The sequence below is a fragment of the Pleurodeles waltl genome, chromosome 2_2 (genome assembly GCF_031143425.1).
Source record: "Pleurodeles waltl isolate 20211129_DDA chromosome 2_2, aPleWal1.hap1.20221129, whole genome shotgun sequence".
In the NCBI taxonomy this organism is placed as follows: Eukaryota; Metazoa; Chordata; class Amphibia; order Caudata; family Salamandridae; genus Pleurodeles; species Pleurodeles waltl.
Window position 1 is genome coordinate 666,504,969 of NC_090439.1, and position 26,117 is coordinate 666,531,085.

The 26,117-nt window shown below is 40.8% G+C and overlaps 1 protein-coding gene across 1 annotated transcript in view; it reads right to left on the reverse strand.

The window, feature by feature from the left end:
- Positions 1-26,117, reverse strand: part of TOX (thymocyte selection associated high mobility group box) — a 308,168-nt gene that overhangs the window by 145,773 nt on the left and 136,278 nt on the right. Inside the window, exon 2 of the mRNA XM_069220230.1 lies at positions 22,972-23,037. Within this exon, the coding sequence (XP_069076331.1) occupies positions 22,972-23,037 (66 nt within the window). The remainder of the gene's footprint in view (positions 1-22,971; positions 23,038-26,117) is intronic.

Consider the following 26,117-nt stretch of genomic DNA (forward strand, 5'->3'; position numbering starts at 1 on the left):
GACTGTTGGGGTAAAAATGCTACTAGATGTTTTATTTGTCTATTACTCATTCATTTAGAATTTTGCATCCCTTATATTAGTTTGTACGCTCTTGATACACTGCTTTTACTTTGTTCTTTTAATAAATGTTTTATTTCTTTACACAGGGCTGTATGGAGTACAAGGGACTGGAAGGGCATGAGTCTACTTAAGCTAAAAACTAAACATTATACTATATTATGCCTACTTGGGTCTTATTTGCTTGGGAGGGCAACTGATGTATTATTTGTTGGAAGGGTTGTAATTCAGGGTGCTATTCAGAATTGCAAGAAGTATTTTACTGAGTCCCCTCCCAGTGCCTGAGGGCAGCATTTGGGAGCCCCACCAACTCAACACGTATACAATGTTTATGTGAAACCATACAAAATGTATCGACTGATGTTATGCACTTCTGCCCACATTATCTCCTGATTACTGGGTGGGTACGTTACCGCTGGCACCCGTTTCTGGCTAGGTAGATATTTGGTGCATTTACATGCTAACTAGAAGTGATGCTGAACACGTAGAAGGTAATTGGAAGGTAGTTGATTACTGGCACCTGTTTTTGCATATAACAAATACATTGGGGCAATGAACTGTTTACAGTCATGTGGTTTTCCATACTGGTTGAACTACACAACAAAAGTGTTTACTTATTGAACAATGGTACATGATTTCTCTTTGTATTTTTTATGTACCAATGATATGAAGAATAACTGTAAATTGGTTGGCCCTAATGATTTACAATACATTGTGAGGCGCAGCGTGACATAGTGCAGGTGGGCGGCCCTGGGTCCTGTGCTATTTTCACTCCACAAGGCCCTTGTTTAAGTTCTTGACACTGTGGTGAAGGTACAATGGGTGTACTGGAGGTTTGCATGTTACATCAAGGTGGCGTTACCGAAACGCATCAGGAATAGCAGATGCCATATCTTATGGGCTGGATATAATAAAGATCTTTGCAGTGATTATTTAGAGTGCACGCCTACTTCTGGATCCTAAAAAGGTGTTGGTTGTATTTATCGGGCTCTCACAACCGGCTCGCAACACTGCCGACAGGGTTTGAGGGGTTATGAGGATAGCAGTGGCGACTGGAATATATAAATATCTCTCTTTCTCATATATATATATATATTTAGATATATCTATATATATATATATATATCTATATATATATATATATATATCTATATATATATATATATATATATATATACAGACATATGAAGTATATGTATTGCACACAAGTATTGTGAAATTTCTAATTTGCCTATAATAATTGTTTTTAAGGTTTAGGGTATATGGTACCCGGCAACAAACTAACAAAAAAAATTAGATGAATTGACATTCTAGCCACATTTTAATTTGCAGTTTTTTAATACGATTTTCATATGCTGCTGAGTGAACAATATAAATACCTGTTTTTGTATACCAAAATGAGTGCACATTATAAAATACAATTTGTGAATGTCACTGTTGGCAAAGGTTGCAATGGTAGCTAATATACATCCACTTTACAGATATTTCGAATCCAAGGTACACTTTTACCACTAATACTCATGTACATTAGCAGTAAGAAGTACGCAATAGATTCAACAACGTTGATGCAAAACAGCCCTGTGGGACAGTCTGAAAGAATATCATTAATTTTCGCTGTACACTTACAGTTCTGGCTGGCTTCCAGTGCAGGCTTTCCGTAAGAATCACTTAAAGTGCAGCATTATGGTGTTTGCTCCCAGCTACATCGCTGGGACAATAGCAAGCCATATGCTGCTACTTAGCAACTTAGTCAATAAGTCCCAAAGCAAGTACTGATTTGAAAATTGAACAGAAATGATAATTGCTGATTGACGCTGTGAGGCAATTTGCCTTGGATTAAGCAAACTATGCAGATATTTGAAGTGAAGCAAAACCGTATATTCCGGAATGACTGATAAAATGTAATTTACCCTGGCCTGAAAAATATCACTTGCTTGAAAATGTCCTAGGATACAAAACTAGTGCTTTTATCTGTCTCATTTCGTGTCCCTTTCAGTGCATATGCAGAGACGTTTAATGCATAGGCAAAGTGGGCTCTGGCCCAGGACCTCTGTTTTTCAGGGGGGATGGAGGGTAGGCTGATAGAGCCAGCTCTGTTCTGCAGAGAGCCTTGCCCTGATGACCCTGAGTAAATCTTAAATAGCTTCTTTTAAATATCGTTTTCCTTTCATTTCATTTTTATGCAGGTGACGTGTGAGAATCTATTTTAAAAAATTGCAGAAAAATGTGTTAATGTTTCATGCAACATCCATAAAAAAACGTTTCTTTTAGATCAAACCAGGAGCTCACATGTAAGGAATGGGAGGCTGTCACAAGTATTACTTGCAGTAACATGAGTGAGCTGCTGCTGTGTTAGAGTATTGAAAACGCACATCACTATCCCTGAGTATTAGATGTAAACACATCCAGAATGTGGACCAGTGTGCCTGTGCACTGTCAGTGACCTGGCCAAAGAGCGCATGAAACAGCTGAATCTGGATCATGACTTCCCAAAGACATGTTTGGGCCAGGGCCCCCTAAATCCTTAACAGTTCATGGAGATATGTACATAATTAGGAAGATAAAAACTACATTTAACTCGGCACAGAATTCCCTTTCAAGTAAAATTTCTAACCTCATTTATAACACCAGACCTGCCAACTCACACCATATTGGCTCCCCTCAGAGGGTCACCTGGTGAAGAGCCAATTCACTAAGTGGCAGGGAAAACGAGCAGAAAACCACTGTAAACAGTGAGGCCACACACCCCTCTCACTCTGTGAGGTTTTTGGTGAAGTTGGCAGGTCTGTAACACCGACCAAAGGACGATGCCTTTGAACTATACTGGCATGTGCAAATCCACACATGTAGGCCGGTGTGGCTGTTGTGATTTCAGCTGCTGTGTGCTCTCACATATCCGAATGATCACAGTTGGCAGCGTAACAGCTGATATGAATGTGACCTACAGTGGCCACCACTACACTAACTAAACTATGTTGTCTGTTTTTTTGTTTGTTTGTCACAAAGAAATCGTGAGCATTGCCTGCCTCGTGTGAGCAGAGGAAAAGCCTTTACAGATTGGTGGTCTGTCCATGCCTTGCGCATAAAAAGAAGGCTGAAAGTTACTTGTCAGCTGGTGGTGGATGGGCCCACAGGTGGCGGAAGCAATGTAGCACTCAGCAACACGACTATAGGTCATAACAGCATGCTGTCGCTGTCAGGCCTTGCAACTATGCCTCTCCTTCTGCTCTCATGAGAATGTGGGAATCCCATCCTAGGAGAAGGGAGGTGTTAGGGTAAGAAAGGGATGTCTGGCAGGATGGCACAAGAAGCATGGCATGTTTATGTGTCTCTCTTGTGCACTTGTCTCCCTTTCTCCTGAACTGCCTCTATTACCATAATAAACGAGCTACTGGACTCAGTTCCAAGGTAGCTAGTGGCAGAACACGCCACACACAAACCTGTGATAGCACATTTAATAACAAGGCCTTTGTTTTAAGAGAGTGTCTGAGGCACCTGGAGCTGTATCACGAATCACACACACATTACTTGTCTGTGCCGCGACACACCCCTTGTGTAGACCTGGGCTATGTGCCAATTACAAAAAATGCACTGTTAGTTTCGGTGCCAATTCATGCCTGCGCTGGCAACAGAACATTGGGGGTAGGCGGGTCGGTTGTTTGAAACTGCTGGTCAACCTCTCACTGCAGTCAATGGACCCAGCATTCGGGGTCCAGCTGCAGGAGGGTTTAGTGTTGGAGGATGCTAGGAGTCCACAGGGCCCTGTACCTCCTCCATATGGATGGCCTCCATAACTGATTCACACCTCATAACTGATGAACCATCAGTGCGCTTCTCAGAAGGTTGTTTGCCTCTGGCAGCTTTACAGTAAGGTGCGGGAACAGGAGCGCAGAGTTTCCAGCATTTGCATGCTTTCTGTTAGGTTATGCTGTTTCTGTATTATGCAAGGCAAGTGTAAAAATCAAATGATGGGCAAATGAGAATAACCAAGCTTTTAACCATTTAAAGAATTTCAAGAGGCTAAGTTCAAAACTTTAGATTGTGATTTAAGATAGTTGGTGGGGCTGGCAGCCTATCAAACTGGCACACATCCCACTGCTGCCTGCCCCATGCAGGAACATCTGTCATATTATGAGATCCACATTGCTCAGTGCGGATCTTCTGTGCTGAAAGGGCTTGCACCGGCATGGAAAGAGCATTTCCGGCAAAACTGCAAAACCATGTTATAGTGGCCAACCAGCATTTTTTTATACTTCAGAATCAACCCCTGAAAAAAGCGATGTTATTTCTGGAATACATAAGAGAAACACATGTTGTGGTTTCTCTCGGTGCATGGGTCCTTAACTGACTTCTTATCTTTAGGAAGTAAATAGGTGTAGTGTCCAACAATGTTAAATTGGATTTGCTAAGTGCCTTAGTTGCCCCTAGAACTGACTATGATGATGTGGATATTCTTGTAGTTATTAAGAGTGATCATTGAGTTCAACTTCTTCAGGTCCAACACAGCATTTAGAATGCCATGCCAAATGTTCCTTTGACCTTGATACAGGAGAGTTCTACTCAACACACATGGAGCAGTGTCTGTCTGATTATTGTGGTGGATTCCACCCTGGTCTGTTGGGGTGCTAATGCCCACCACAAGAGAAGAACAGGATCTTAATGATCTGCCCTTTCTAGAAATTCCCACCCTTCCTCCGAAAGCTAGTAGCCTGCAGCAACACAGGCAGGCTGAAACACAAGTCACAGGCAGTGCAGAGCCTAAGCGTCCACTGGACAAAGGGCATTGGTTGACAGTTTGAAGGCACACATTAACCAATGGAATACTTTAACTTTGATTTGGCTGTTTCCAGCAAAGTATTTTATCAGTTTGTATTCCATTCTACGCTCACAGTGAATTTACAACGAGCATAAACATTCTTTGTTCTCTTAATCTATTAAAAGGCAGTTCTCATACTTCAGATTTAAATTTCTGACAGTGCCGAAGTTACCATAACAACCATATTTTGTCTTGTATATAAAAGACAACACATGACACCACTGGAATTTGGAAGTGTACAGTTTATCCAGACATTTTAAAACTGGTGATATGGTGTCAGTGTTGATAATTAATGGTAATTAAATAAACAATTATAAGTGTAGCACCTGTCATTTTAGATTCTCAAACAAATTAAAGACAAGGATCTGACCAAAGGCTTTGCGCTACGATCACCAGAGAAGCGCCTATGTGAGGCAAAGTTCTTTTGTAATTGCAAACCAAAAATGAAGATCAGTCAGCATTTAAACTGTGTTTTAGTTGGTATATCATCACGTCATCACATCAGATACTTTGAGGTGAAATGAGGAAACAGAACGGAATGGCCCACCTGCAAAAGGATCAAGACAAAGATGGTGAAGTGATGTCCTAAATAACCACTGTTCTGCCTCAAGATATGATGACCTACTACCGTAAAACCAAAGCATGGTTGGATACCAAATGAAATATCAAGATAGGATCACTTGCCAACTCCCTTTTGGGATAAGCAGATAACCCGTTGAATTTACTGATGCCTATTACTTGACACACTATGTCAAGAGGTCTCTTGGCGTGGGCCTTAAAGTTGCTTGAAAATATGTGCATCTTCAGAAACCTTTTCAAGTCTGTCAGTAAGTGTGAGTGGAGGAGCTGAAGGATGAGTGAATTTCAGAATTAGGGATGCTGTGAGCAGGTGCTACAACCGTTAGAGCAGAGTTTATACAGGACACTAGAAGGAGAACATGGAACAAAACTCTGAAATCTCTTGAAGCAGTGCATGCATTCATTCTTTTACAAAGGAAATGGCGGAGGCTAACTTGTGCATACATTTGAATATAATGCACCCCAATGTAAATTCTATAGGTCCATGGACTGTTAATTCAAATGAAAATTCTTCTAGCTGTAGTAGAGTGAACCTTTTTTGTTAAGGCCTTTCATGAGTCACATGGCTGCATTCTTAAACACCTACAGTCTACAAATTTGAAAGGTCGAATACCAGCATGCAATGCATTGCAGCTCCCACCACCAATATCATAATATTTATGGATCACAGTGAGAGGCACATCTGACATTTTCTAGCCTGGGCTGTAGGTACAGTGCACATCAAAGAATACTGGAAGCTCAAGGATACTAACACATTCCAGCCCATTGTTTTTTTAGCTTCCCTGTGCCATAACGACCAAAGAGCAACTTCATTAAATTAACCTTAACACCACCCCACTAAGGATGGTCAAGACTGACTAACAGGATCTCTCTGAACTAGAAAACAAGCAACCCCAGGCCTTATTGGGCCTCATAACAGAGGCACAGCCTGAATCCTATGGCACGGTGAGCTCGGGTGCAAACAGAAATGTGTGATTCTCCAGGTTTAACGTGTAACATGAGTCATCTTTTGGAGTACTCGTGGTGTTGTGTGCATAGTCTTAAGCTATCATCAGCAGGCCAAAGTCAAATAAAAAGATTCGTAAATGTCGCAACATACTAACATGCAGGGTTACTTACTCTGGGAAAGCTTTGTAATTTCTTGGAGTATACAATTTTCTACAGTTTACAAAAAGTACCACTGAGAAGAATGGAAAATTGTAGCGGTACATGGTGCATTTGCTAATTTTTGACGCAAATACCTCTCCTATGCTGTGTGAAGATCTCAAAGAAACTAAAGAACATCCTTAATTAAAGAAATACTGCATGCTTGCACGATGGGTATGTTATGCATCCGATTTGAACAAAGTATTTTTTACTACCCTGTATCCCTGCGAGTTTTAAAAAATATATTTTCACTCGTGCCACACTATATAGCATTTAGATTGATATTGTAGCGTCCTCACTGTCCGTGCGTTAGTTCATTGAAAGCAGCGAACAAGTCTGCGTACTGGTAGAGCGAAGAAAATATGACCCGAGTCAATGAAGGAAATGTATTTTCAATGGATGCCTTCCAAGGGGAACGTGCAGGACAGCATCCTTTTTCAACCTGCCTTCTAATGTAAGAATTCGCTGTGTGTTTTTCATGTTCCCCTTCAAGTTCATAAAACGAGAGAGAAGGCACTATTACCCGGAGCGGCTGGCATGCCACGCGTGGCGACGCAGTTTGATTGCCGTTAAAATAAAGCGTTGTTCTTCCTAGCAAGCAGGGAACAGCTATCTGTAAACATCTCTACTTATAGTTTGCAATAGAAGCTAATGTTTCATATATATCGGTATGAAAATTAAGCCTTTTTTTAACAAAAAAAAGGAAATCAAACCGAGATGTCGGATCAATATTTCTGCATTTTAGAATGGGTTTTGCACTCCGATATATAGTTGAGAATGTTCCAAGCCTTGCCAATATCTGAGAGGAGGGAATATACTTGGTCCCTCCTCTCCACTTCTCTGATTCGTGGGTCGGAAGAGGAAACTGTAACACAAAGTCTATTCGGAAAAGATGTGTTGCTGTACGGGCCAGTCCAGGTCATACAGTTGGCAGTTACCCATGTCAGCCCTGAGCTCTGCTTTCTGCGTGGTCAGAGTAGAAGAGAGAGAATGACGCAGCACATGGCGTACTTACGTGAGCGCATCCGTCTGTGATTCAGGTCAGGCGAGGAGTGAATACGTCAGCACGCACCTGTGCACCAGCACCTCCGGGACTGCGGAACACCCTTGTATACGTAACGTAAGTTGTGCACGTGAAATTGTGTGATTTACGTTCTAGACTTTTGCATGCAGAGTGCATGCACACTTTTTGGAGTGTATTTTTGAGATATATCCCCTTTAATGGGTGCAATTAACTAAAACAAAATTCGACTAGTAGTCTCAAGATTACAAGAGCGTGCATTTTCTGCTTGGCTTCCGGTGCACAGCCATATGAATGGCAAATCCAGCTATGAATATTCTACTGTGAGGTAGCAGGCACCATAAGAGTCAGTTTAGAACAAGAACCCATTTTGAAAATGCCTGACAGAAACCTTCATTGGAATGTGTGTGCGAAACCAATTAATGGCAAGTAAAGTCCCTTCTCAAAGATCTCAATATTCCTCAATATTTTACAGAAGCTATTGTATATAATTAGCATTTTCTTATCTACATTGTAGGGATGCCGTAGCTGAGGTTAAATTAAACAGAAACCTCCTTTCTAAATGCACACACGAAGCATCTTCTGAGACAGAGAAATGTTAAATATCTGCAGCGCCCATACAGAAACATTATGATTCACTTTTAGAAGGAAACATGATTATGCAGGGGCAGATTTCTCAGAAAAAGTATGAGTCATAGCCCAACTTACCATACCACTTCCCTTCAGTATGTAATTATTATTGTTAGTTTTAATATCGCAACTATTGCCATTCATTTTAATGAAGCAATCGATATACATGTTGAATTGGTTAGGCCAAGACATAGAAGGTACGGGTCAAGGTTGGACTGAAACTTTGTAAAAGGTGGAATCCATCTAAAAAGGTGTGGGAAAGGAATGCCTGACCGAGTCACTTCGTGTTTACAAAAGTAAGAAACGTTTTCAGTAGGAGGTGCCAAAACTGACAGGCATGATAGTAGTGACTGCAGCAGGCATTTGTGAGTGCTAGCTCAAGGAATGGGCATGGAGGCGGTCGGGAGGGTGCACACTGTTTGAGGTTAATAGCTTTTAAGGATAAATAGTTCCATCCAAGGTATTAAGAGACGACAACTGAGGCAACCTAATGGACACGTTCTGGAGCGGTGTTTGAAATGGAGTGGTGCAGAGAATATGAAGCCAAGGCGAGGCTAGAGACCAAGGCAGCTACAAATAGGGAAGCTGAGCAGGGGCACAGAGGAGAGTGATGTGGGAAACCAGGAATGACATGCAGAATAGGGCTGCAGAGGGAAGAGTCATGTGGGTGACTATAAACATTTCGATGATAATGACATGGACAACATATATCCAGGGCAAGGGCTGGACAAACTGTAACATGTAACGTGAGGTGTTTACATTCAAATGCTTCTGTCAGGATGTAACAGCTACATTCCGGTAGATTATAGTCTATGGAGTTCAGGTAAACCCTTGAGTAAGTCCATCATTTGTAGGTTACCGTGATGCTTGTTACTTAGGGCCAGATGTAGCAAAGGTTTTTACCCATTCTGTGTCTATGGGAAAACGTGTTCGTACATATGGCCCTTAATCCGCTGGCAGCCAGTTTAGGTTGTACCATCGTTGGTTGCTTTGGTATCACTCGTAAATCACCCATTACCTTGTTTAATAAACCTCTAACATCTGTCTTCCATTAAAAACAGTGTTCTGTCTCTTATGATACCTGGTCTGCAAGTGTTACAAGCGTTTATGCAACTGCGTTAAGAAGCTTGGATGGGCACTTGGCTATGGCTCATCAGTGCTATGATTCTGTCAGAGTTTTGGAAGCTTGCTGATCATTTCCCTGTTCACGACCATAGAGGACGAGGGGGCAGTCGGCCCCTGTAGACGGCCAATAAAGGGTCAATCCCTGCAGTGCAGGATAGGTGCGCCCTGCAGTGCTGTGAAGGAGGCAGAAATACATAATTTAGAAAAGAGAAAGGATATTCTGCATTGTGAGCCAAGGTTGGATTGAGGAGTGTTTTCAACAGAGAGTATATTTAGAGAAAAGGACGAGTACTTTTTTTTTTACGGACAGGTAGTGTACGTGGGTAGGTGGTTTATTATTCTGGGGAGTTTACGTGTCGTGACATTGTAGCTGGTTTAAGGCCTTTTCGTTTGCGGCAGGACATATCACTAAAGGCCGTGGGTCAAGAAAACCTGGGGTTTCTGCAGAGCGTGTGAGAATGAAAATGCATTTGTTGCTTGCCCATACACATTGCCTGCTAAGGAAGGTGAGGAACATCACTGGCATAACTGAATATGGCTACTGACTAGCTGGAGGAGTGAGACACCATCCCTACTCTCTCAATTTCTTTTAAGTATGTTTATGCCTGAGGTGACCCAGACGCAGATGCGTGCGCGTGCCCGTGAGTCACCAGCAGGCCTGTTTATTATATACGTACTCCCTGTGAGGGAACATGTGAGTCAGGGTTATTGGGAGTTGCCTGCTCTGAAGATGGGAGGTCTCCTTAACATGCACTGCCGACAGCCGTCTAAAGAATGTTTGGCCATTTGTCAAAGGCTGGCAAAATTATATTTTAGTTGCTCTCATCCCACTCCATGGTGCCCCTCTCCAAGAGCAGCCTGCGAGGAAGGTGGCACTGCCACTGGTAAGAGGCAGAAGTATTCATATGTAATATGTTTAAGTTGAATGGAACAAACATCATCCACAGCATTGCCCTTAAAATTCAGTGACTGCTGAAGCTTTCTGCCCATGCCATATGGTCTTTGTAAATATGATCTTTAAAAGCAAACAAAGATTTTCAAAAAATGTCTTTACTTTAAAAACTTCACGAAATATTGTCACTATTTCTGAGCGAAGATCTCTATACTCATAAATGTATTCAATATCTTGATCAAGAGAGTCAAGCAGGGTATACAGTACTGTGGTAACCACTTACAGTACAAGGGCCAAAAGGCCCAAGAGGAAAGAAGCGGGGCCGCCAGACAGCGACAGTAGCACACAGAAACATTTAGATTCCAAGTCTCACCTTCCATTGTCTCTGTCAAGTAATGATCCCACAGACCTTTAAGCCTCTCCACGCCAGAAACAACAATATATTTACCGATATTAGAAAGTACAAATGTAAAACACTTTGGAAGTAAGCCGGCTAGCATATTCAAAACAAAAATTAGAGGTCTTTCGGGACACAACATTTATATTGAAACATCCATTACATTTTGAACAGAGAGCTGCAGTTCTTTTGGACAAGTGAGACAAATGTTTTGGCTGAAAGGGGCATTTTCGAGGTTATGTGATTTGATATTTTCGGGGGAAATGTAACATGTTGAGGGCAGACTCTGGACATTTAAAAGTTAAATTTAGAAAATATCCTACAGTCATACAGCATATGTCTGAAGAAGTTGTCGAATGATTAATGTCACATAGAGAACATCAGTCATCAGGGTGGTCAAGGTGGGAAATAACTGGGATATAATTAAGTAACTGGTGATGTTCAAAGGGTGAAGGATTTCATAGAGTTAAGGTCCTATTTCCAGAAATACATAACACAACAACTGATTTAAAGTGGAAATCAATTCCATTTTCCATTTCACCTCCTAGTCTGGATTCCATGCCTCTTCAGTCTGTGCTGTAAATTACTGAATAATGTTATTTTGTTGAAAACCCCAGACTCACTTAGGTCACTTGTTTCACCTGACAAGGACAGGCTACAGCTGAAATGGTGACTTTGGTTGCAAGATCTCGGTTTCTTCAAGTGAAAGCCCCACGTACAAGCTCAAAAGCATTCCAAACACAGGTGCTTTCCAGTGGGAACCTGATCAGCCAGATTACATCTGTGCACAGACCATTTCTCAAAATTCCTTACTGCTTGGCAGGTCCAGTTTGACATTAACTACCTTCTGCGTTTGGATTTCTTACACTCATATAAAGAGTCAGACACAACATGCTATAATAACATGTTTATTTGTATACGTCAAATAAGATTGCTATAAATGTAGGGGCATGCTACAATATAACTTCGTTTAATTCACCATAATTGGAAATTGTATGGCAGATGATACTATGCTTAGGTCATAAATGTTTTGATCTGAATGGAGCACTAGTAGAAAGGTTTACCTGCTAGTTTGTGAAGAAACTAGATTTATTTATCTGAGCTCTGCTGGTGATGGCATGCTCAAAATCCTGTAACCTAGGGGATAGTGTTATAAGAAGGGACAAGGAGATGCAAATGTTGAATTAGGAGACATTTTCACTTTATAATTCAGGGTGACTAATAATACTGGGACGAGTGGCCCAGCCTAACAAAATAGTTTCTGCATCACTAGCTGACAGGTGAGCATCACAGGAAACGCCCAAAGTATCATTTCCTGGATATTCATGTGAAGGAGTAACGTATAGCAGGACAAGTCATTGCTCAGTAGTAACAAGTGCAGACTTTGCAGGTTAAGGGTAGACGGTATAGAAAATGGAGAGCTGAGGCTGCCCATATTTTTCATTAGCTGAAGGAGAACCTGTACACTTTGCTGTAGAGTGCGACATATTGAAAATACTGTTGCTGATGGAGGACTAGCTGTTGCAGAGGCAGAGAGATTTGATAAAGCAGAGAAAGGTCTGTTACAAGGTCCAAAGGTAGATCCAAACACAATAAGCAATTGCATGAATATCCTCATAATTAGATACATTGCACGCAGGCAGAGGTACACAATTGTATTACTTAACTGGGGTCCAAACTGTGCTGATGTAGGCGTATGAATGTCCATGTATTAGTTAACGGATATTACTTTCCCCTCAAATATCAAACTCAATCAAAGTACAAATTGAACCAACTGGGTGAGTGCTAGAGAGCCCTGAGCAACATCACACAGCACTGCTGCTCTTTGAGAAGTGTGCTTTCTGATTCATCAATTGATACTGATTGGTTTTAAAAGAGGAGAACCAATTGAACACTTGGCCACAATAAAGTTGTGCTCCAGAGTTGATATTGGCCTGTGGTAATCAACTATGTCGAAGTTGCCTGAGAAACGGAGTAGAACGCAGAGAGCCTTCCCATCCAGGGCGCAATGTACAACATCCAGAATATTAAGAGAGGCTGTTCGATGTCCCAGTCAGTGCCAAAAATCAACGTATAGTGCACAAGCAGGTGTTCTTCATTGATACCGGAGACTGATTAGAAAAAAACCTCTCAATTGCATTCCCAAACCAGGGACGGATGGAAATAGGTATACTTTTGGAAAGGAAGTTGGGACCTAACCTTTTTTGTTTATTCATTTATTTTTAGAATGGGAGTAATTTCACTAGTTTTAGTACCTAAAAGAACACACACTAAAACGAATACATTTATCAGTGAGTGTCATGCTGGTTTGATGAAGTGGAATATGGCTTTGATAATGTTTGCAAGGCGAATACCGAAATTGCTACTGGTAGATTTGCACTGTTTTGTTGTCGCGGAGAGGTAATCTTTGGAAATATATGACAGAAAGGGGGCCTTGTGTTCTTAGCTTCAAAGGCATTGTTCAGAAAGATGTTGCAGAGGAGCTGTGCATAATGGATCATGACACAACTTTCAACACAATTCATACAGGCACTTGTAAATGTAAAACGAATGTAAAGTCTAAATGTCACTGGTATTTCTTATCTGTCATCATCGTTGAACTTCTGTTAGAAATCATGATGTGTCGAGTACCAATACAATGAGAATGCAGTCAAACTGCATGAAGGTGGGGCTTGGAGACTCACTAACAAGACTGCACAGGGAGGTTATACCTGTAAACCTTTGCTGCTTTCTGTGCCTTTTATTGGCTTTCCTTCAGATGGGCCAATGATCCTCACTCAGAAACAACTGATTCAAAGATGCTGAGAACTCAAGAAGAAACATATGAACGAATGTATTTATTAGGTGTGCTGTGTTGTACGCTATTCGGATCCAGTCTCTTTTTGCTAGTTATCTACCTGACTCAAGAAAGAATTATAGAGTAGATATGTTATGACTTGTCTTGTGAATGGTGAATTTGTGTGTTCCCCTGCCCTGAATGCCAAACTGCTTGTGAACTAATATCCAGACTTTTTATTTGGCCCTGGTATCATGCTAATTTTCAGTGTTGCGCAAAGGACTAAACCTGTTCCTTGAAATGTGAGGCATTGAACTTGTCCTCTCACCTTGAAGGGCGTCAAAGTCATGCCCCTATAGAGGGAATAGGACTGTCTACACCCTGGATGAATTACATAAAGTGTGAGTAAGAGTGCACTGGGTTTTTTATAGATCATTAGTGTGACCAGCATTTTTTATCTGTTTGGGGAGAGGGTAGTGAACCAACTATTGTCATATAATGTTCCGCTGTTAAGCGACCGTCAGATCCTTGAGCTGACATTCCTTGTGCATGTCAAGTTTATGTATGTGTGATGAGTGTGTAGCACAAGTACAGTGGTAGGCCTCTGTGTGGTGAGAGTCTGAGTCCTCTGTCCGGATGTTCACTATTTAGCATTGGCACACAATGTAGGTTGGATGCAGTTTCCCCAGAGAGTGAAAGTATGTGGACTACATTCTTGTGGCCGGACACCCAAACATTGAAGTGAGGGAGCATGAACACAGAGCTACTCTTCGAAATTCAGTTAAATATTTGTTAGAAACGGCCAGCTGATTATTTCTTCCTGAACTCTACTATTTGGTAGATGATAGGGATTAGGAGAGGACTGCAGTTTCTGTTGTTCAATGTTAGGAAGTTACTAAGCAAGGTGTGTCCTTTTGTCTGTTCTTGATTAATACTTCAAGGAGGCTGTTGACTGCCAGGTTCAAATACTTTATACTTCCCTGTGTTCTTGTATGTATACTTCTACTTATAGCCATCATTACCTGGCAAAAAGGCTGTGTCTATGGGACAGTCGGAAAATGACATTTGAAGAAAATCAATTTGAACAAGTTCTGAAACTCTAGACATTGGATCCATATTCTGTTCTAAAAAATGTATATAAAAGTGGGATCCAAACCACCCCACTTTGTTTCAGTTCCAATTTCTTCAAGACCAAGGAAAGGAATGCTTTGAAAAGTATTCAAAGCATTTCTGTGTGACCAGTGCTGGAGTCTGCATGACAGCCAGTCTCCTAGAGGTGAGGGGACATCACCCGAAGTCTACACTTTCTGCTGGAAGAGCTGGGGGTCTGCCTTGAGTCTACAAGCCTGCCTGCACGTTGAGCGAGGGAAGAAGTGTGTCTGATGTTGTAGGAGGGCGGAGACTGTACAAGAGGAGAAGCTCAGATGTTCCTGGCAAGGCCTACAGTACTTCCTCTCTGAAAAGCCTTTGACTGCTCATCCTCACTCCCCTGACAGTCAAGAGTGGAAAGGGTGTTAGCCGAGTTGGCAGAGCCATAGTAGGATGCAGCCCAGCACACCAGCAAGTGACCTCATGCACCATGGTTGTGATCCAGTAGAGCCACATGCCCTGTAGCCTCTTGAATATGGTCTGGCGTTGTGGCTTATGAACATCCTTTCAAGTGCACACTCATAATGGTGCACCAGCAAAAATACAATTATAATGTTTCTCAGATTCACAGCTCTGAAGGACTCTGAGGCTCTGTGGGGGCCAGAGTGCCCCTAATAAGGAAGCTCAAGAGTTGATTTCAAATATAAATCTAATCCAGCATGCTGATTACACCTTAATCTTGCTTAGACCTCAACAGGACTATGTCAGCTGCAGGCCTTAAACAGCTATAATGCGAAATGCGACCTGTTGTTCTATAAAGCAAAAAACTTGAGTAGTAACTTAAAACCTAGGAACTGATGGCCCATTGAGAAACACTGGATTGGACACTCACCCCGCTATGGCTATAAAGGCATGTCGTTGATGGCAAGAGGCAGTCATAAATGCCAATTAACACATTTGAAGACCAAGGTGGCAGCACTGTCCAACGCCTTTTATGGTTTATATCATAAATTGCCTGCTCCCACAGTTGAATCCATCTTGAAAATGCTCTCAGACAAACTAATGCTGGCACAAGGTAATGGGTATGCATCATTCCCGGGATGCCTCTTCAACTAAATGGACAAGACTCAGTTCAGGAGTTTGGCCAGCTTTCTAAACTCCCATAGGCAGTTACACAAGCACACATTGTGTTAGAGTTTGTGCTTTTGAGGTGAACAACAATCTGAAAGGCCAATACCTGAAATGGTGAGCTAGATCTGGAGTACAACTCAGGGCAGTTTAAATGCTGTGACAGAGGAAGAAATAAGCAAGACTCATTCAGATTAGATCCTTATCTACTTTACAGCTAGCCTTATAAATGAGATACAGCAGAGACTTAAGGATTTTTCAAAGCATCCTAAAAGGTACTCATTAGAACCCAGTGGTGTCTTGAAGCCTTCAATGAATTCAATACAAAAATCTTTGAAATACATCATTTGTAAAAATCTAATGACAGCTCCACGTTCATATCTCTTGTCTCCTTTAACCAACAGAAGCAGCTAAGACGTGATCCGGGTCAGATTCCTACTGATTCCCATCCAAAAATGTAGCAAAGCCTGGATGTTTGCTGGTGGTGACAATGAGCAATGCATTCTATGTATGTGGTATAAAGGAGGTCTTTTTCACATAATCTAAATTTACCGTGGATTAGTAGACCAACACAAACTCTTTCTGCGACTCATTCTACTTGAGCTACGGTGCACAGTTATGATAGCGCTGTTGGTCAATGCTTGATTAAGGGCCATACTCAGCATCTGGCTTCTTTGGCAAAACGCCCAGCTGAAGTAATCCAGTGATGGTCAGAATAGCTGTTTTTATGGCTTGTTCTTGCCTTTGATTTGTGGAAATCGCAGGAATGAAGATACCACAACAAAGCTGTGGCAGGGGTCCAAGAGGTAGCAACCACTTTATAGAAATAAAGAAAAATTATGAAAATGACAAGAAAAACTAAGCAAGAGGCTAATGGAGTAACAGAAAGAGAATGGCAAAAGGAAATATTGTAAGGCTTATTGTAAGAAAGATGGTAAAAAAGAAAATAAGATCGCCAGAAAGAAAGGAAGCAGGATGTTCCTCTAGCCCTGTTCCCTGTGGTACCAAAAACGAAAATAATATGTAAGATGCATTTGACTGGTAGAAACTATAAAGGACATCAACACGCAAGTAGCACTTTCCTTCACATTTTATGTGTGCGGTATGACCTATAAATTGACTTCACAAGTCCTAGATTTCCAAAGGCTAGCGTGACTTCCATGTAATTATTAGCAATACGATTCAAGACCACTAATGCTAAAATAATGTTTTTGTAAATAAACAGAACGTATGCACCTCAGCAGATATTGCAACATCTTACTAAAATTATTTCGGAGTTTGGGTTGGAGGCTCATGGGAGGTCTAACTTTACACCTCAGAGCACTACAACTCCTCGTTTTGGTATTCTTTGTAGTAATTGAGCACTTCAAATACCAGAGACTGTACTTTTATCATCTTGAACTTTGCTAAACAAGTCATGTTTTTCAGGTGTGTTAGTCTCACTGGTTACACTGGAGTGAGTTAAGACTAAGGGGGTTATTCTAACTTTGGAGGAGGTGTTAATCCGTCCCAAAAGTGACGGAAAAGTGACGGATTTACCACCAGCCGTATTACGAGTCCATTATATCCTATGGAACTCGTAATACGGCTGGTGGTATATCCGTCACTTTACCGTCACTTTTGGGACGGATTAACACTCCTCCAAAGTTAGAATAACCCCCTAAGTCTTCAAGAAAGGACTGCTTAAATAAAAGGCCACGAGTGCAGCGATGGTGCCCGGTTGATCTCGAGTCCTCTTGTAAAACTAACTGTGCAAGGCATTACATTTCTATAAAGAAGATACTAAAATCTGTCCTGCATTCATCCAGCATGCTTACTAATTTCAACGTTACTCTCTAAGGATTTAAATTACTATTATATGTGTTGAAGTGGTCGTGAGTGCATTTGAGGGAAAACGGACTCACATAGAAAGTGCTTTTCAAGGCCCCGAGACTGACAGCTGCTTGTGATGTCCGATGTAGGAGGACACTTTGCACCAGATGAGGGGATTTAATTCCAATTTCAGTGTATTACAGGTTGTGATTTAGGACTATATTGCCAGATCACAGAGGAAAAATTAAAGTTGTAAGAAGCTGTGCTCCATCTTACTCTGAAAAAAGACTCCGATAACTTGCGTCAGCTCACAACTTTTTGGGAAAACATTGTATAACCTGGAGAAATTTGCCAAGAACCCTCTCGACGTTTAATATCATTCTTGGCCTTGCTGACTAAAACTGAAACATACATGCTTTGTAGTGGGATTCTATCGTTCAGGCTCCAGGCAAGCATAAAGCCTATGGTGATAATTGCTTTTTGGTTGCTGCTTTGTCCTAAGATGGCTGACACCTTGGCGCGAATACACACGGAAAAATCATCGAAAATAACACAAGCTTGCGTTTTGGTTAAAACGGCCTGCCAGTACCACAGAGGTTTTGACCCCGACCAAACGCTGCATAATATCTAATCTGACGGTCTGAAACAGCATCACTGCCAATTCGATTCATGAGTCAGGCTGACAAAACACCCAATCTAGAGGACAAACATGTAAGATATATGATGTAACTATGTATTCTTTAATTTGAAACTATTTAAGAGACAATCATTCCCCGAAAGGTAGCAGCTGTTTTATAACAGCAATCATTCCCCGAGTGTCTGTTTCCACTGTTTCCAACAAATTCAATTAGCCCTTGCACTTCAATACCCTTAAGGCATAAATGAGATGATACCAGGTTGCTTTAATCTAATAGTAATTCTAAGCTTGTCAGTACAGTTTTTGGATTAATGGTTAGAAAAAAGATCTAATAATAGCATGTGCTTTGCCTGAGCAAAACTAACTCTTCATTTTAGTCTTATATGGAATACAAACTTCCTTTTTGGGTCTGGTTTGACAGGCCAGCTGTCGTTGGACCTAATGTTATAAACACAAAAAGAGATTTAGGGAGTGCTGCTGAAAAAAGGGGCAGGGCTCAACCCACATGTTATTGGGTACAGATTTTGATGGTAAGGATCTTGGTGTTTGTCACTCATTGAATAAACCCTAAAAGTAGAAGACATGTGGGATAATACTTGGTTGACCTTCTTTAGGGGGGCTGTATATTGTTCTGCCAAATATACTTTTATACACGTTTGTAATTTTGCTCTCTGTCTGATGACTGCCTTCAAGGCAAGATTATGCTTGTTATACTAAGTCTGGACTGGTAATGGTGAAATGTCAAGAATAAAGGTTAAAGGCCTGATAAGTTATGTCATAAACCAAAACACCTACCTTTTTATCATGAAAATGTATGACAAAGACAATAGGCTTAAAAAGCCTAAGTTAAACCCAGAAGGCACGTAATGGTGGATTCTAATCAAACACAGTTAAAGGCCTTAGATAGGAATTTTGTTAGACAGAACCCCAGAGATTACCATAGTAGGCTAAGCACTTGATGGTGAGTACCCACTGTGACAAACCTGTGGGGAAAGATTGCTATTACAGGTAAACGGTCTTGTGGTGTTTGCCTCTCCAACAAACCTGTAAGGATAGAAGTTTTGCACTCTGAAAATCCTTATTATTCTCATGAACAGTTGTATACATTTGGCCAACTCTAATTTTGTATATATTTCTAATTTTATGACTGTATACTTGAAGGTTATGTTGTTGGAAAGTTTATGCTCACAATAGTATGCCTGAGTTGGTTATGGTGATGGGTCAATGATAAACGATGTAGGCTTGAATGTTTCGTCTGGAAAAATGGTGTCAGACACCATATAAATGGTCTGTTTATTATGAAAAATTACAACAAAATCAGAAGAATTTACCTATTTATTATGACAACCATATGCAAAAGCAAAGAGACATTTAAGGGTGAATTCCTATTACACTGAGTTGATACCTGTAGATAGGCATGATGTTACATGGAATAGCACAGATTACGGTAGTATGCAAGGATTTTGGTGTTGGTTATTTCCTTTGACACCTGCTAACACCTCTTAAGAGGGCCAGGCAGGTACAATTGTCTCCCAGGCATATACATTCAGAGAGTATCTTTGGATACACTTCCTTTCCGTTCGTGTGAGTGTAATTCAATTCCTGGTTTCACCTATGGACGTGCATTGCGTGGGTTGGCCCATTTCTGCCTTTGGTTCTATTACTGTGCAAGTAACAGCAGTTTCCATCTCTCATGTGTACATTAAAATAAGTGTGCTTCAGTGTCTGGGCCGATGACCAGTCCGTTATTTTTATTTTTCCTTTTATAGTCCCCTTTCATTTCATTCACCCTTTTTCTTAAATCATCGTCTGGCAGATCTTCAATCAAGCCTATGGGGCTGTTCACTTGCTGCTATTTCCAAACTAGGGGGCCATACTAAAATGGTATTGTCTGGAGTCTATTATTATTTTACATTTTGAAGAAGCCACCATGTTTAGAAGCGTTATGTTGGTCACCCTGGATCAGTAAAGCAGTGATGCACTATAAACTTTAGCATTTGAAGATGGTCACGCAGTGTGATGTTTACTCAGCAGCCTACCTTGGAATGGGATTGTGCATATTGTATCATTGCTTTTTGTTCCAAGATGGCCAACACGTTGCTTAAACACGTTGCAGTTATTTTGGAACTTTAGACCAACAGTACATGTATAATACCACTGCAAGACATCCACCTGCTGCTATGTTTAATTTTGGATTTCAAGCACATGCCCTGCAAGTTTAGGTGGTATAATATTTTTTCTACTTTTCTTCCTTCAATTGATCTTTCATGGCTATTGAGTTTGACTACCTATGTTATTGTGGATTTGTAAGTGAGTGAATCTAAGAATGACTCAGTAGTTGTATGAATGGATGAATGAGTGGCACAGTGCACGTTTGTTTACTTACTGATCGCCTAACCTTATCTCAGGCTTAAGAGGCAGATTCAGTTAAAAGCCAGTTATATTAGCATTGCCAATGTTTGTTCTAAGTCTTTCCCTCAAAAATACATCTTCAGAATCTACATAATAGTCATGTTCAATGCCTATTCAGTGCGTAGCTTTAGAATTCACATATTAACTGGTGCTGCTCCACTGCCTATTCAAAATGTACACGCAGCATCCACATAGTTACACAAGTCCTGTTCCAGTGTCGACTCTGTGGACCTAAAGCATCCAGGTAGTCATTAGTCCTGTTCCTGCTAGTGCCTATTTTTTAAGTACCTCCACTATCTACACAGTCGCTGTTCCTGTTCATTATCTTTTTAACTTGCATATGAAGCATCCACTTACTAAACGGTCCTACTCCAATCCAGGCTTCTCTAAGGAGTAGCTCGTAAGCTATCTCTCCTGTGTGCAGCCCCACTTACTAAATTTAAAGCTTTTTCTTTGTTGAACATATGGAAGGCAAAATTAAAAAATGTGTATTTGAGACGCAAATGTGTGAATTTTCAGAACTGATAAGCTGACATTAGGAGAAAAATGGTTGGGTTTCCAAAAATATATTTACAGCTGATCTTTGAGTTATAAATCATCAGGAGACTTATTAATAACAGTTTTACCTTGATGCTCTGGCATTGCAGCTATGTCTGTTGTGTTTTACCCAGGTAAAGGCATTCCAAATTGACAATGCATTTTGTAACACCAACCTGATGTATGGGGGTTTACACTGATGATAGGATGCTGCTCTGGATATAGAAGTGGCACGACCTACTGAATAAAAGTTGGTAGACCGCGTTAGCTTCTGTCAACTGTGCACTGTGAACAAAATGTTCTTTTCTTTTCAACAAGAAATGCAACTAAATATAAACTGACTGGCTCTGGGTTGACCAATGGAATCTACGGGCCATGCAAAAATGTAGCAGCATCCTTCCGTACACACCACTGTTTATAGCCAAGCCCTGATTCTCAAGCAAGTCTCTGGTGGGATATCTTGTCAACATTCTGACTGGTAGATCAAGGAAGCAGAGGCGAAGTCTTTAATCTGGGGCCGCATTAATCCATTGAAAGATTGTAATAATTAGTCAAACTCCATCAAAGAACTATTGCCTGCCTATAAAATTATCTAAAACAAGAGAAGTGCTCTTACATCAAAGCTTATACATTATACCTAAATGCTAAATGTATTCTTGTTTTTCTTTAAGAAGATTCATGTATAGTTTTCATTCAAGAAAGGCACCTGTGGCTAATGCCTATTAACACACCATTTGTTAAACTTTGACACTAATAACTTCAAAAATCTAAATGTGTAAATATGGTGTACATTCTGAAGACGTTTGCAAAATCATCAAACATTGTAAAATTTTCAGTATATACCACATTTCTGTACTTACTGCATGATCAAGATGCAAGAGATGTGTGACAGAGCTGAATTACATTGCAGCCTCGATTAACTGCATATATTTATAAATGGGTTACAATATAATATTTAAATTGTATTTAAATATATGAACTCTTGTAAGTTTCATGGTATTAAGTATGCTTCTCTGAGAAATGCCGGGACAAACTAAAAACAAGAGCATGCAGCAGCACATAGATGAAGATGATCATAGAAGGAGGGCCTCTGGAAAGACAGCCACAGTGCCCTGGGCATTTACTATTATCTGCATTTTTCTAATGACTCCGTGATCATTTTAACACATGTTCCAGCTGTTAGAACATACATATACGCCGCTATCATGTTTCATACAAAGGATGTGTGCTGTCTTTCGATCATTACAAGCCTGGGCGATGTTCACAATGGCGGCTTACAAGTTAGCTAATCTCCCATCATGAAGTCAACCCCACTGAGTCACACTGCCGGGTCGCTCTATATGTTTCTGCGCCCAATATAAAATGGCCACCAGTGAGTAGTAGGCCTTTGGTTCGCTAGCCACCACTGGCCACACAAAGGAACCTTGTACCTGGGCTTCATGAGGACTATGATGTCTGCACACCGGCTCACTCTTGGCAAGGAGGCATGGCCATATGGTTTGTGTTAGGACTGTATAAACTGACACAGCCACTGGCTGAGGCATTCGCAGTGAACACCTCTGTTTGACACGTTCAGTTTACAGTGATTAACTTGTCTGCAGTTGGAAAGAAAGATAAGCCGCACCTGCGAAGACTTTATTTCCTAAAGGTAAAACAACTGCTTAGGAACGATCATGCTGGTAAACCAGCTGCTTGCATTCTGGAGCGGAAGCAAGGTAGTCTCTTTCAGCGCGCGCCAACTCGCGCGCTTTATCGGCTCTATCTCATTAACTGGAAACAAGGCTTAAGCACTTTGTTTATAAATTATGATTATTCCTGATTGCAGCAGTTACTGATAGTGCCACTCATTTGCAACACAACTGTGTGAATATGCTTAATTACAATTTGAAACACGGCAGCGAAGATTAATTAACCCACCTGGTTTGCTGGCACGTAGTCCTGACTTGGCTCCGTCATGCTCATGTACATGTTCTCACCGTCAAACTGCAAAGGAAATAAGCACAAACAGTCAGCAACAGTCGGCGACTGGGCCCGCTCTCCTGCCACAACTGTGAAACAGGGGACTGAGACATGTTACACTGGTTCAGTAGACATGTTGACAAATAGTGTCACGCGCGTCTGCACGTCCCGCCTTGCATGCGGTTATTGTCATTCCTATTGACCCTGGTTGTCGGAAATGTCGGGTAATTAGTGCCGCGGTAATTGCGGCAGGCACAGATACAAATGGTCCAGTTTCATCCGCAATCTGTTACAACAAAAACAGAAATGGCCTGTTCTGTGTGTGCATCAAGGATGCGTACTGCAGTCTGGACTGAGGAAAGACTTGCTGAACTGCACAACCACATAGAAGAGAAATAAATATTAAATAAAAAGGGGCGTTCCGGACTCACATCAGAGCCACCCGTAATCAACAATGATTAGCAACTGTAATTATTTGCCTATGTAAGCTTCTTATCAACCATAGTAGCAGAAAGGCTGAGCGGGTCCACCGTCATTTCGAACTTTTGACTTGCGAGTTGCACACTGGCCTCACCAATAAGAGCTTTACACGATGACCCAGCACCACACAGACCATCAGCAGCGGGGGTCCCCACCTTTAACAAATTATGGCCAAAGAAAACAAGACCCACTTACGTGCACATTTCAGTGATACATCATTTGGAAAACGTAGGCAACTGATGCTGACAAATTAGACTCAGGATTCACATGACATGGACATGACTATGTAACACCTAAAGCCTTTGGAATATGGAAAGTTAAGGGACACCTGTTCTTGCGGTAACAATGAAAAATCAGAACTGGCACTCCAACAGAGATCCAAAGCAAGTTCTTGAATGAAGGCACAGCTCTGCTCTTGAAATCAAAAAATGACTACAAATCTCCATCCTTTACCCTCATGAATATTGAAGAGAAGCGTGATGACATTAATCCCACAAGACAATGCAGGTTAAGCAGAGATAAGTGTATGAGGTTTTGTCAGACCTATATTAAAATGGAACATATTTAGGATGTTTTCAGAATACAAGAGATGTGAATAAGAGCTTCAATTCTAGCAACAATTGTTTACCTCTGCCAGTCTTAACCATCTAAATGATTAGCGCTTTTGTTCTAATTTAATTCTCCGCAAGGTGCCTTAGTCGTTAATGAGGGGTAAACGGCCTGATTCAGAAAGCATAAAATCATAAGTCTAAGTTATCAGAAAAAAGTCTACTCTTTTGTTAGACTTATGATTTTATTGTGTGTCAAGAAGTTCCTTTTTCTTCAATCCTTAACCCTAATTTAGGCAATGTTTCTATCTTGCAAAATCGAATAGTTTAGGCAGGCAGCTCATTAGCACTGTCATTTTTTCAGTTTTTTTATCCATTGGGAAATCTTTAAGCCTACACACCCATAAAAGCTTTTTAAGTTGCCTTCTTTTTCCACCCTGCCAAAACACTTACAAAATTATTTGTATTTTACAGGTATTCTGAGGTGGGAAACCATTGCAGACTCTTTGGGAATCTCATAATATCCTAAATATGGTGTGAGTGCCAAAGGTTTTACATGTCCACTCTCATCTTCCCTTCCCTCTCGTTTGCAGCACTAACTCAAATGAAAATGTCCACCAGGAAGACAACTCATTTACACTTGAATACGTGTTTGTTAATTCAGAACTTGTGTAAGTCAGTATTTCCAATTTCTGAGTGGACCTTTATTGTTTTAAGCATCCAGGTGGGATCTATGTGTGTGGGAAAAGTCTGAGAATGAGCCTCAGTACAACTCACAACTGCTCTGGAAATGTGTGAACATAAAACTGAAATTCCTTAAAAGGCACCCAGGCTTTGCAGAACAGGCTTTTAAATTAAACATAGCTGGTTTCCCGAACTGCTAATGGATTGAGCCAAACTTTCAATAAATGGACACTAATCTGTATTAAAAGCAAATATATCTCTGTACTTTCCATGCTTTTATATGGGATAAGTGTAACACAACTGTTCTTTTTATTAAAAGTCTACGCACTCCATTGGACGCTGGGTCATCTGAAGAAGCATCATAGAGCAAACTTACTTTTCAGGCCACTAAAGTGGACTGCAAAAATGTGGCTCATTCCCCTATCATGGGTTAGCCTGGAATAACATTCAATGGGCGACCAGGATAAAGTATTGGTGATAAATTTACAAGCCATCCAGGAAAATAGGAAAATCCCCACATATATTTCACTTACTAGGCCTGCCTGGCAGGGATTATAGAAATATATTGGACTCCCTCACTATATGCACAAACATGTATCGACATATGGAAGCAATACACATTACCTTATGTCTCAGGCTTAAGAAATAGGTTCAGATGGAATATGCTTTCTCACTTTGCCTGAATACTGATGCCAATGACCTTTAATTCGTTCGAGGATATAATGATTTATTTAGGTACCTCATAAAATATTGTGAATCTTGTCAGACATTGGTGATTGGGTATTCTCAGGGAATATACATAGATTAAAACCTAGCACCACAACAGGCTTCTACAAAGCTGCACTTATGCTAAATGGGAGGTGGTATTGGGTCATCATGTATGAAATCCAACATGCTTACCATCTGTAGGAATAATAAAAGGCAGTTTAAGGACTTAAAGATTTGGTGGATACAGGAAAAAATTTGCTTATATTATTGTATACACTAGAAAGAATGTATAAGCATGGACTATATGAATCTATCATGTTTTGGAATTGTAAATATAGACACAGTGTATTGATCATCATAATTTAGACATGTCCAACAAGGATTTCTTTTTGGAACAACGTCATAGCAACAACTGAGCTGGAAACGGGTCAGGAGTTAAGAAGTTATGTGTTTATTTATTCCGAATAGCACCTGTAATCTTACAGGAGCCAGAGAAATTACAGTCTTGTTTATTTTTAAACTCTTCCATGTGCCATGAAGGAATTGTTACCACAATGGCGGTCCAATAGGACACTCTCTTTGGATACATCGACAGAGCTTCTCATTCACTGGTTAGAGTGAAGAAGGCATCACACAGAATAAACAATAGCCCTTGAGTTGTATGCTAGTGCATGATATAGTATC